At 45.0% G+C, this 12,077-nt stretch overlaps 1 protein-coding gene across 3 annotated transcripts in view; it reads left to right on the plus strand.

Moving 5' to 3' along the window:
• The first annotated feature begins 272 nt into the window (after positions 1–272).
• Atxn7 (ataxin 7) overlaps positions 273–12,077 on the plus strand; it is an 83,924-nt gene continuing 72,119 nt past the window's right edge. Inside the window, exons 1-3 of one of the 3 annotated variants that reach the window (XM_051206760.1) lie at positions 274–503; positions 841–1,140; positions 1,380–1,448. In XM_051206760.1, coding sequence (XP_051062717.1) covers positions 852–1,140; positions 1,380–1,448 — 358 coding nt within the window. In that variant the 5' untranslated portion in view covers positions 274–503; positions 841–851. Of the gene's footprint in view, positions 504–840; positions 1,141–1,379; positions 1,449–1,747; positions 1,832–12,077 lie in introns of those variants that run through there. The other 2 variants (XM_051206761.1, XM_051206762.1) reach the window with 2 other exon arrangements.

The following is a 12,077-nucleotide window of genomic DNA, read 5'->3' on the forward strand; positions in this document are numbered from 1 at the left end:
TCAGTTGTGGGCATCGAGGTACACGTAGGAGGCTACTCATGCAGTTGGGGGCTTGAGGCCCACACCTGGGCTAACACCTGGGCGGCATTTTCACACCTGCCCGTGGCTCCTTAGGCTGCTCCTGGGCGCCCGCACAGTGGCGGCTTCCCATTCATGCTCCAGCTACTGTGCAGCCGCCTGCGAGCTCAGAGCGAAGCGCCGGTGCCCGAGGCTCCGGAGGGAGGGCCTCGGCGACGCACTAGTCGCTGCGCCGGGGCCGACCGGCCGGCTCTTCCATAGGTGGCTGCGTTTCCGACTTCGCCCTGGCTCCACTCCGGGGGCTTGACGTGCAAACTTCGCCGGAGCGAGCAGAGAGGGAGGGACCGGCGAGGGGGAGGAGGCGACAGGAGGCGCCTCCGCTTAAGGGAGCCGGCCGGGCGCCGCCGCTCGGACGGACGCGCGGACGGAAGGAAGGAACGGGGCTGCGGGCCGGCCGGCCGGGCCGGGATGCGAGCGGCCGCAGGGTGGGCAGCGGCGGGCCGGGGCGCGGGCGGGCCGAGGCCGCGCACGGCAGGGTGGCTCGGGGCGCTGGCCTCCCGATGCGGGCGGCCGGGCCGGGCAGCCAGCGCCGCAGCGGCGGCCGCAGCCGGCGCCCTACGAGGGCCGCGGGAGGCGAAAGCGAAAGCCAGCTGCGCCGCGGACTTTGCGCCCGGGCGGGGGCGGCGGCGGCGGCGGCGGCGGGGGGGTCCCGGGGCTGTCAGCGGCACCGGCCTGCGGGCCGCGCACGCCGCCGGAACTCCGCGGCGCCTCCTTAAAAGCGGCCCCCGCGCCACTCTTTTCCCCCTTTTTGTTACATTGTAGGAGCGGAAAGAATGTCGGAGCGGGCCGCGGATGACGTCAGGGGGGAGCCGCGCCGCGCGGCGGGCGGAGCAGCGGCCGCCCGGCAGCAGCAGCAGCAGCCGCCACAGCCTCTGCAGCCCCAGCGGCAGCACCCGCCGCCGCGGCGCCCACGGCCGGAGGACGGCGGCTCCGGGGCCGCCACCACCTCGGCCGCCGCCATGGCGACGGTGGGGGAGCGCAGGCCCCTGCCCAGTCCCGAAGCGATGCTGGGACAGTCGTGGAATCTGTGGGTGGAAGCTTCCAAACTTCCTGGGAAGGATGGTGAGTGTCCACGCCTCCCCGTTCCCCACGCCCCCCCTCCTGCTCCCCCCTCTCCAGCCTCGCTCCCGTCCCCCAGCGCCGTGTCCTGTGACCCGCCCCCTCGGGGGTCAGAGATGCTATCTTTTGCTGGGTGTGGAACGCGGAGGTGCCCACACCTACCCTGTGCGTGCGTGATCGTGCGTCACACTCCTGGCCACTGACCTGCCTCTCCCCTCCTCCTGTGTGTGTATATCTCCTAGGGACCGAATTGGATGAAAGTTTCAAGGAGTTTGGGAAAAACCGCGAAGTCATGGGGCTCTGTCGGGAAGGTGAGTCCAGCCCCCCTGGTGGAGTTTGTACCCAACCCCGGGGAAGTTTTCTTGTTGCTTCAGCCCATCTTCCCTGCTTGCCACATTGAGGATGCTCCTGAACAGGAGGGAAGGGGGTGGATAGAGAGCATTTGAGAAAGTCTGCTTTCTAGGGGCTCCCTGTAATGGGCAGTGAAGGAAGTGGATCCCATCTGGAAACCTGGGTGCAGTCAGAACACCAGTTCAAAATTATGGACATAGGAAACCTGCAGGGACTTTAACCTACATCCTTCCAGTTCAGACCTTGTTATGAAAAACACCCCAGGAGGAAAGAGTCCTCAGTATTGAAAAGTAGCTTCACTCATGTTTAAGAAGAAACCTTGACCAACCCTGGGTTTCTTAAGGTAAAGAGTGAATTTTGAACATTTTTATTTTATTTTATTTTTGATAGCGTTTATCTGTGTAACCCTGGCTGTCCTGGACCGTGCTCTGTACTCCAGGCTGCCTCAAGAGATTGGCCTGCCTCTGCCCCCAAGTGCTGAGACTAAAGTGTGGGATCCCATGCCTGGGCATTTTAACTTTAAAAATAAAAGTATTTTATCCCCGTTTTCTTCTTTGTATGGGGTTTAAAGTGAAAGTTTAGGATGCTGCCCAAAGATCATCACAACCAAGAATGCACTCCATAGGAATTGTGTGGTTATTTGACTCTGCCAGGTAAGGGGTCAGAAATCCATAATTTCTACTGCCTTACGCGGTTTGGTGGAAGGCTACTTTAGGTGGCTAAAGGTATGCTGTCAATGAAAGTCAGGTTAGGTAGCTGGGTTAGATTGACAGTACCCTTTTCTGTGACTCCTAATGCTTAGCTGGGCACTCGGTGATGAGAAAGGTCATGGCCTTGAGTCAAGTTTGGGATACAGAGTACAGAGTTTACATGTGCCCGTGCAATTTGATTTCTCACCTGTAGCTGTTTATTTTGGCAGAGATTTTGTTCAGGGCCCAAGTAGTAGAACTTTGGCAGCTGGATTCCTAAGTGCAGAACTGGCTCGATGCACTAGTCACAGTTGCTGCATGTTTTAGCTCTTACCCTTTCTTCCCTTTTCCCTCTTTGGCCTTTTCAGCTGGCCACTTGGTCTGTTGGTATTGCCCAGAAGAATGACACTGGTGGCAGCCCTAGGAGCGCTTCCAGTTGGAAGGGATTGTAGAGCAAATTAGCTGATTTTCAGTGAGGATTGCTGTTTGAGGGCAGAGGGAAAGCACAAGACTAGTTGGTGTTGCAATAGGAAAAATCAGTTGTTAGTCCGGTTTTAGTGTTGACTTGGCAGTCTGCCTGGGCTTGAAAAATTAAAATCACTAGGTGGCAACCCTCGTAGGAAGCGGTAGAGTAGAGCTTTAAGGACCTAATCATAATCACTCTTGCCCTTAAGTTTTCATTCCTGGTATAGATGGATTTCCCTTAAATGGCTTCTATGTCTCTAACACAGGATGCCGATTGTAGGTAATTCCCATGTACAGGGCAGATGTGTTTCTCCGAACGCTTTGATCTCTGGGGCACCACAAAATTTAGTGGCTGAACCCATTTTTGTTGTATTTTATATCTCCTAATGGAAATATAGTCATCAGGTTTTTCATAAAGCTCTAAAGTCTCGTATCTACCTACAGAAGGCTTGTATTACCAATCAACTAGCATTTGTTAGAGGTTGGTGTGGGTGGTTTTTGTTGTTTGGTTTTGGCAGGGTCTCTGGCTATCCTGTAACTCACTATGTAGATCTCCCAAACCTCTGCTTCGATAGAGCTCTGGGATTAAAGGTGTGTACTACTATATGGTTTACCCTTTGAAAGCTATTCGCCATTTGAAAGACAATCAGGTTGGCTGGAATTTAGGCTTGCATAATTTAAGTAAAGACTGAAGTTTAATTCTGGCAGTTCTTCATTTGTGACTGAAAAGTCCGATCTTAATGAAAGAGTGGGGCTACCTCGGGTTTTAAAAGAAGTCCATGGAAACAGTTCTTTTGGTAAAGAGCTTACTGTGCAAGGCCAAGGAGCTGAGTTCGATTCCTAGAGCCCACATAACCCACCCACTCCTCACCAAAAGCATGTCTGTTGGTACATGCTTTAAACCCCATTGCTAGAGAGGGAGGGAGAGAGGTGTATCCCTGGGCCTTCCTGTCCAGCCAGTCTAGTCCATTTGGTGGGCTAAAGGTTGGTGAGAAAGCATGTTTCCAAAAACAAAACAAAACAAAAGGTGTGCTTGGCGTTGGTGTTGCACAACTTTTATCCCAGCACTCTGGAGGCAGAGGCAGGTGGATCCCTTGAGTTTGAGGCCAGCCTGGTCTACAGAGTGATTGTTAGGACAGCTAGCCAGCCAGGGCAACACTGAAAAGCCCCGTCTTGAAAAAGCAAAAGCAAACAAAAAACTAAGGTGGATGGCTCCAGAGGAACTGATATCTGAGGTTAACTTCTTTCCCCCACATAAATGTATGCATCCAAACACACCCAGCTCAACCCTTCAAAACAAAACAAAACAAACAAACAAACAAAAACCAATGGAACAGACTTGTACCTTCTTTTGACATTGCCAGGGCTTTTACCACTGTCTTAAGATTATCCCGTGCCAGCAAATGATATTGTGGAATTAAATCTATATGAATTGCTTTTACTGATGAAGTCAAATTGAGAAGAAATATGTAGAAAAGTTGATGGCATTAATGAAACACTGAGTGAAAACTCCATTATGGAAGATCTTTAGGATATATACCTGATTCCTTAATTCTCCAGTTTGTGATTATGAGCCAGCAAACAGCAAACACAGTGTGTGAAGTGAGTTATTTAATCTCTGGAAATAACTTTCCCTGTTTGGGAAAGGAGATGGTAATACCTCTTTCCCAAGGTTACTGTGGAGGGTGAAAATAAATTAGGTAGCATAAAATGACTTGTTGCACAGTGATTTCTTTTGACACTTTCAACTCCTGGTAGTGCTGGAACTGACTTTGCAGTTTACCCTTTATCTAGGCCATCTTTTCAACTGAGGACCCTTGAATGGGCTCCCTGGGATCAAAGTTCTCCCGAAAGTATATGCAAAATAATGTGTGCCCCTACTCTCTGGGACAAATGGCTACAGCCACTTCCTGGATTCTTAGTGCCAAAGTTCAAAACTGTGAAGTTAGATGCTCTTTTGTTTTTTGTCTTTTCTCTTATAACTTATTTTAGCCAGTTCATGCATGGCAATAACTTCCCCAAAATTGGTGCCGTGGGAGAAGCTTGGTGGAAATAGCATCATCTGTGATTTAGCTAATATATCAGGTCTGGTCTGTTAGCACAGTTGGCGAATGTTAGCATGATAGTATCAGTCATCTCCCAGAGACCAGCCTGGTGCTCATCTGCATCCCAACTTCGTACTGTGCTTTTCTATAACCTACACTGTCAGTTGATAGCTGTCCTGGGACTCGCTCTGTAGACCAGGTTGGCCTCAAACTCAAGAGATTCACCTGTTTCTGCCTCTCAGTCGCTGGAACTAAAGGTGTGCATCACCACCACCTAGCTTAAATTGAAATTCTACTTTAAAAATTTTACAAATTGTTCATTTCTAAAACTTAATAAGACATATGTTTAGATGGCATTAAAACATGAATAACTGGCTGGGAATTTGATATTAATGTTTACATTGATAGGGAACTTAAAGGATAAGAATGTTAAATACTTGAATTTCAAAGCAACATTTTACAAATAGATTATGCCATGGTGGGAGTCCTGTTGATGATGGGACATTGTCTTCGCTTTGAGAAGTCACCTCTACCTTCACTGAAGTCCATTTGTGTGATACCGAACCACCCTGAGTTTTTTTTTTTTTTTTTTTTTTTTTTTCCCTATTCTCTGTGACTCTTTGAACATGATTATGTGATAACTCTTCTTTATTGTGTACATTCTGGGAGCAGAGGCTTTGTGGATGGAGCTTCTTTGTGCTGTTGGACTCAGTGAACATTTGTCAAGAAATTAAATGGAACTACTAGGAAAGTTGGACTAAAGAGAAGATACCCATACTCCATATTCAGGCATGGCATTTGGGGTGTGCATATGGCCATTGTGATTTGGCTCCACGGTAGGCCGGAGGCTTTCAATGCTTGGTATTGCTTTGCCCAGAATTTAGTGCCCACTTATACTTTCCAGAAAGAGTAAAGACATATGCTAACTCTTAGTTGTGATGTTTAGACCCAGGAGAGTCTAGCAACACAGAATGATGTCCTCACTTGTATATAATAGGGATGCTATTGTGGAAAGAGGCGAGCAGGTACTCTGGGCAGCTAGGTGATTTGTTTTTGAAGAGAAGCTGGTGACTTGAGTAAACTCAACACAGACAGCCTTAACTCAGCAGTACCACCCTGTCCTAGCTAGGGTTACTGCTGTTGTGGTAGAACACCATGACCAACGCAACTCAAGGAGGAAAAGGTAACACTTACACATCACAATTCATCATCAAAAGAAGTCAGGACAGAAACTCAAGCAGGGAAGAATCCTGGAGGCAGGAGTTGATGCAGGGGCCATGGAGGGAAGCTGCTTACTGGGTTGTTCATCATGGTTTGCTCAGCTGTTTGTTGAGTTTTTTGGTTTTTTGTTTGATTGTTTGTTTGTTTGTTTGTTTGTTTTGGATTTTTTGAGAAAGGGTTTCTCTGTGTAGTGCTGGGTGTTCTGGGACTCACTCTGTAGACCAGGCTCAGAGATCTACCTGCCTCTGCCTCCCAAGTGCTAGGACTAAAGACATGCCAACACCCAGGCTACCCTGCTTTTTTTTTTACAGGACTCAGTATCACCAGCCCAAGGATGTCACCTTTTAATTACAATGGACTGGACCCTCTCCCATGGATCACTAATAAGAAAATGCCCAGCCAGGCAGTGGTGATGCATGCCTTTAGTCCCAGCATTCTTGGGAGACAGAGACAGGCAGATCTTTGTGAGTTGAGGCCAGCCTAGGCCACAGAGTAAGTACCAGGATAGGCTCCAAAGCTAAGCAGAGAAACCCTATCTTGAAAAGAAAAAAACAAAAAAGAAAAAGAAAATGCTTGTCTACAGCCTGGTTTTATAGAGGCATTTTCTTTTGTTTTGGTTTTTTCTTTTTTCATTAATTAAATTTTTGCATTCCAATCCTAGTTCCCCCTTCCTCCTCTCTTCCTGCTCCCCCCCCCCCCACTTTTCCCCTCCACTCCACCTCCCATCTATTCCTTGGAGAAGGTAAGGCCTCTCCTAGGAAGTGTACTAAATCTGTTCTGTCATCTAGTTGAGGCAGGACCTAAGCACCTCTCCACCCCCACACCCCCGTGTCTAGGCTGCAGGGTGTCTCTCCATATAGAATGGGCTCCACTTAGTTTGTGCATTAGTGTTAGATCTTGGACCCATCTGGTGCAGCTGGAGGCATTTTTTTAATTGAAGTTCCTTCCTCTCAGATAACTTCAGCTTGTGCCAAGTTGACAAAAACTATCCATCACACACACCTTTTTCCTTTTCTAGTAGGGAGTTGTGCTTGGTTAGCTGAAAATGGGTAGGTGTTTATTTGCAATACTCTTAAAGATACTACATTATAGCCATAAAATCCTTTTCCTGAAATAATTTTTATTTTCCTTTAGGGATTCTCATATTTGGTCCCCATACCCAAGGTTTTCTTATGTATGATTTGAAACACAGAAAAACAGAAATCTTTTTTTGTGAGCCTTCTTATAGCCATCACAGGACTCCAGTGACTAATGAGTCACGGCCCAGTCTTGCTTCATCTCTACCCCACAGTGAATTATTTTGAAGCATTATCACAGTCATCATAGCATTTTGTCTTCTTTCTGTCTGATTGCTTCGGCTTCACCTTGCATTCTGTAAAATGGAGTCCTTATGTGTGCTATGGCTTTGTTTCAAGGCATCTAGGGTTGCCATTTCTCTGATCCCAGTATGTGTAAGGGTTCTGCAGGTGACAGAGCTTGCAGTCTGTTTACATGTAAGCTGGAGATTTAAACCAAACCTCTTAGGGTATCATTGAAGTCTGCATTCTTTGCCTTTGAAATACCTGGGGGCTTGTTTTTGTGGAGTGCCCTTTGGAGGAGTGCTTAGGTGGTCTACTCTCTGCAGATGAACAACAGTACTGCAGTGGTGAGGTAGACTGCCTCACTGGAGACTGCAGATGAGCAATAGTGATGCTACCTGCCTGACAAGACAGCATCCGTGTGCACTCTGTATGTAGTTGTAGGACAAGGAACCCTGGGAGATCCAGACAGGCACCCCCCACCCCCACCAGGCTTCCTTCCTGCCTCTAAGCACTGTATATATTGTAGGCAAACTATAGGCTGAGGTCAAATACTGCCGGTGACTTTTTATGTTGCCAAACAATTGAAACATTGAAAGATGGCATCATGACATGTGACAGTTATGTGAAATTCATCTATCAGTGTCCCCTAAGGAAAACTGTGTTGGGACATGAGCACAGGTAATCATTTACTTATATCTGTTCTGTCTCTACACACAGTGCACAGCAGTTTTGGAGGGAGCGGGGATGCAGCAAAGGCCTCACAACTTATGATCTCAGCTTTGTACTGTCTGGTCGTCACAGGAGAAGTTGACTGACCTTGTCCTCATAAATCCCATGATTGATGGAAGGGAACCCTTCCACTAAACATGGTTGACATACTCTTTGGGCATTCTGTATTGAGGGGAATATAGCTGTGTTCCTGAGCCAAAGCTTATTTACTGTTGGAGGATCTGAGTTAAAAGGAAATAGTTGGAGAGGAAAATGGCTGTGCTTAAGGTGGTTCCTTGTCTTACCCAGTTTTTTTTTTTTTTTTTTTTTAATTAAATTTTTTTGTAAGGCAGTCTCTTTATATATTGTTGACTGGTGCAGAATAGTATAAATCAGGATGTCCTTGAACTCAAAGAAATCCTCCTGGTTTTGGCTCCTAGTTACTAGGATTAAAGATATGTGCCACCATGCCCAGCCATGTCTTAACTAACTTAAAATGTATTAATTTTTATTTTTTCAAATCACTTTATTCTGATTAACTCACTAATAAAAACATCACACAAATGATTCAGAGAAACCATTTCACACTTGCCCAGCCTTGAACTCTCATCCACTTTGGCCATATACCTTTGCTTTCTGAGGTAAATGCTTTGCTAGATCAATTCACATACAGAGTAGCAGAGTTTTTATTGTCTTGGTTTCCAGGAACATTGGGCCATGACAGTGATGCTTAGATTCTGTTAAGTTGCAATAATAACTCATAAAAATGCAGGAAAAGGAGAATAGAAGTTTTGTGAGATTTTTTTCTTGTTTTGCTTTGTTTTTTTTCACTTAAACTCTTGAGAGCCTCTTCTATTCTTTAGCTGACTTAGAGAAACCAGAGTTTTTGAGTGAGGTCTTGGGAATTAAAGGAAGGCTTTATTTGAAAGAAAAAATGTTTTTTTGTTGTTGTTGTTGTTTTGTTTTGTTTTTGGATTAAAAAAAAGTAGACTGCAGACTGCACTTATAGATCCCACGTCTTTATGATTTTCTGTTTGCTAAAATACATACTAAAACTTAGCATAGTCCATGCTGACTTCAAGCCTGGGGTAGGACTTAAACTGCAGAGCTGGCTGTTGAGAACTATGCTACGTTCATTTTCTTTACAGGTTCTTGTCAGCTTTCTCAGGAAAGAGTAAAGAATGTACATATCATTATGGCATATGACCTACATATGATGTGGGCTCCTAGTTTTTTTTTTTTTTTTTTTTGTGGGGGAAGGGGCTTTCAAGAGAGGGTTTTTCTGTGTTGCCCTGGCTGTCCTGGAACTCACTCTGTAGACCAGGCTGGCCTCGAGCTTGCAACTCACAGAGATCCACCTGCTTCTGCCTTCTGAATGCTGGGATGAAAGGTGTGCACCATTACCGCCCGCCTGGCTTATTTTTGCTTTTCTACAGTTTACTGTTTTCTTTGCTCTTTCCAATACAGTTTTTAAAGTCATCGTACTAAATAATGGACTTCATTATGAAATTTTCATACGTATACATCATTGTGCTTTATTCAGGCCAAGTCTGGTGAATATGTTTAATGCTATAGTTGTCATTAATGGTGATACGTCATCTACCACCATGTCTCCATTTCACAGTGTCTCCATTTTACAGACAAGAAAAGTTTCAGAGCTCTGAGGTAATTCACCAGGATCTCAAAGCATGTAACCTTGCAACCTGGGTATGCCTGCCCTCTAGCCTACATGCTCAGCCACCTGCTGCATTGAACCATTCCACATGTGCACCTGCTCATCATGAGCGTGAGCAGGTCAGCCTAGGCTTTGTTTCCTCATGTGGTGAGAAATGGGAACTTTACTAAGACAAGTCTCTTTGGGCTGCCACAGCCATTTCTTCCATGAGCTTCTGAGGAGTATGAACTGTGTAGAAATTATTGGCTTCTGAGGAGTGTGAACTGTGTGCTTTGGGAATGGTTGACTTCTGTGGAGTGTGAATTGTGTGCTTTGGAAATGGTTGACTTCTGAAGAGTGAACCATGTGCTTTAGGAATGGTCAGCTTCTGTGGAGTATGAACTGTGTGCTTTAGGAATGGTTGGCTTCTGTGGAGTGTGAACTGTGTGCTTTAGGAATGGTTGGCTTCTGTGGAGTGTGAACTGTGTGCTTTAGGAATGGTTGGCTTCTGTGGAGTATGAACTGTGTGCTTTAGAAATGATCAGCTTTTAAGAGAAATTAAATGAAAGCTACGATTGTAGTAGGTAGTAAATATAATCATCTGGGATTTGTACCTTTAAAAAAGCATCCTTTCTTTTAAAGGATTCTGGAGAAGTGAAATTTCACTCTAACATCCTCTCAGTGCGAGATTGCTTTTAATCACATTGATATTCAAACTCTATGGCAGTAGTTTTAATAAATGTGCCCCTGTGATTATTAAAGTATATTTTGATTGAAGTTTTAAGGAGAAAAAGAAGCTATTAGTAGACTTAACAGTTGGAGTTAACTCTATCTCTTTTGAGAGAAAGGCAGAGGGTTACATTTTTATTCATCTTATACAGCAGGTATTATTATAAATGAGAAAAGAAAAGAAAAGAATGATCCAGGCACTAATAATGTGTAACCAGGTTCAACATTCTTACTCCTCTTTGTAACAAAGACTCTGGGAGCGTGAATGCTTTTTCTCTTGTGTATGGCAAGGAGATAGTAACAGCCGTCACCAGCTAGAATAAAACCCCCAGCCGGAGACCGTTTCTGACCTAGGCTTTATCAGTGTTTTCTGTAATCTTGGGCTCTGGTGAAAACTGAAGGGTATTTTTTTATTTTTTTATTCTTTTTCTTTTTTTTTCTTGAGTAGAAAAACATATAACCAATGAGTATGTTAGGCTTTATATCTTAAACAAGGACATTTCAGAGATGCATGGAGAATCCAATGTAGTTAGCATCATTCATGTATAGACTCATATCGTGAGATGATTTTGACTAAAGGATACCCTCTAACTTTGAAAGTGCTTAGCTTTAGGAAACACTCATGTTGACCTTGTCTTCATTTTGCTCATTTCACTATCGATTTTCCAGAGATCAGTGTCTGTAAGGAGATCAGTATTTGTAATGTTTGAGAACCACAGTGCTGAATCCTTGTCTTCAAAGTGTTTTCAGAGACTGTGTACAGTTGTTAGGTACTGTAGAAAAAAAAGATACTGTATGGCATATTTTAAAAAATCAGCTCTGTAGAGGCAGTATTGGGAGCTTATTCCAGAGTTAAATCTGTTCAGATCTTACCTCAAACAGGGAAATGATTTGGAAAAGTTCCTTTGCTTCACCAGGTATCCATTGACTACATGTAAATAAACAGGAGTATACCTGCTAGTTGGAAGCATTCAGTGACATTTCAAGTTGTCAGTTATGAAAACACTGCCTTCAATGGAATGCTCCTGCAGAGCTGTCAGGGAGCAACAGAAAGTGAAATTCCAGTTTTAACTGACAAGATACAGTGTGAGGAGTGGTCAGAGTGCAGCAAATGAGCGTGAGTGTTAATGCTTCCTTGGCTGGTAGGAGGAAAGTCAGAAGTGGGAGGTGATATTCCTCCTACCATGCACAGTCTCTCTTCACTCTGACCTGCAGAGAGAGGGAAGCCTGTCGAGTGTTTACTCTTTTCTGTTCAAGCAGATTGGCACATACTTTTTCAAGGGAACCCCTTAGTTTGTACATATTTAGACTCCTTCCTGGAATGCTTTCCAGACCCTATTTTCTAGGCAGAAAAAGATTAACTATAGGCAACAGAATAAGCCATCCATCCTGCATTGGAAAATGATCAGAGACAGAAATGAGAACACTGTGGTTTTGTATATGGAGAGATAATCTGGTGTTTTCTGCCTAATGAGGGAATTTAGAAAATTGTCTTTTCAATTCTTGAAAATTTCCATTTTATTTCTAGTAGTTCTCCACTTGTTACTCTGTTCTTTTTAGAACTATATAAAAAAAGTCTTATTATAATGGGACAGTGTTGCAAAGGTCTGTTTTTTGTTTGTTTGCTTGTTTTGTTTTTTGGGTTTTTTGTTGTTGTTGTTGTTGTTGTTGTTGTTGTTGTGTGTGTGTCCTGGGACTAGTTCTGTGGAGCAAGTCAGTCTCAGACTCACAGAACTTACCTACCTCACCCTCCCAAGTGCTGGGATTAAAGGTGTGC

Source organism: Phodopus roborovskii, unplaced genomic scaffold (genome assembly GCF_943737965.1).
Source record: "Phodopus roborovskii unplaced genomic scaffold, PHOROB, whole genome shotgun sequence".
In the NCBI taxonomy this organism is placed as follows: domain Eukaryota; kingdom Metazoa; phylum Chordata; class Mammalia; order Rodentia; family Cricetidae; genus Phodopus; species Phodopus roborovskii.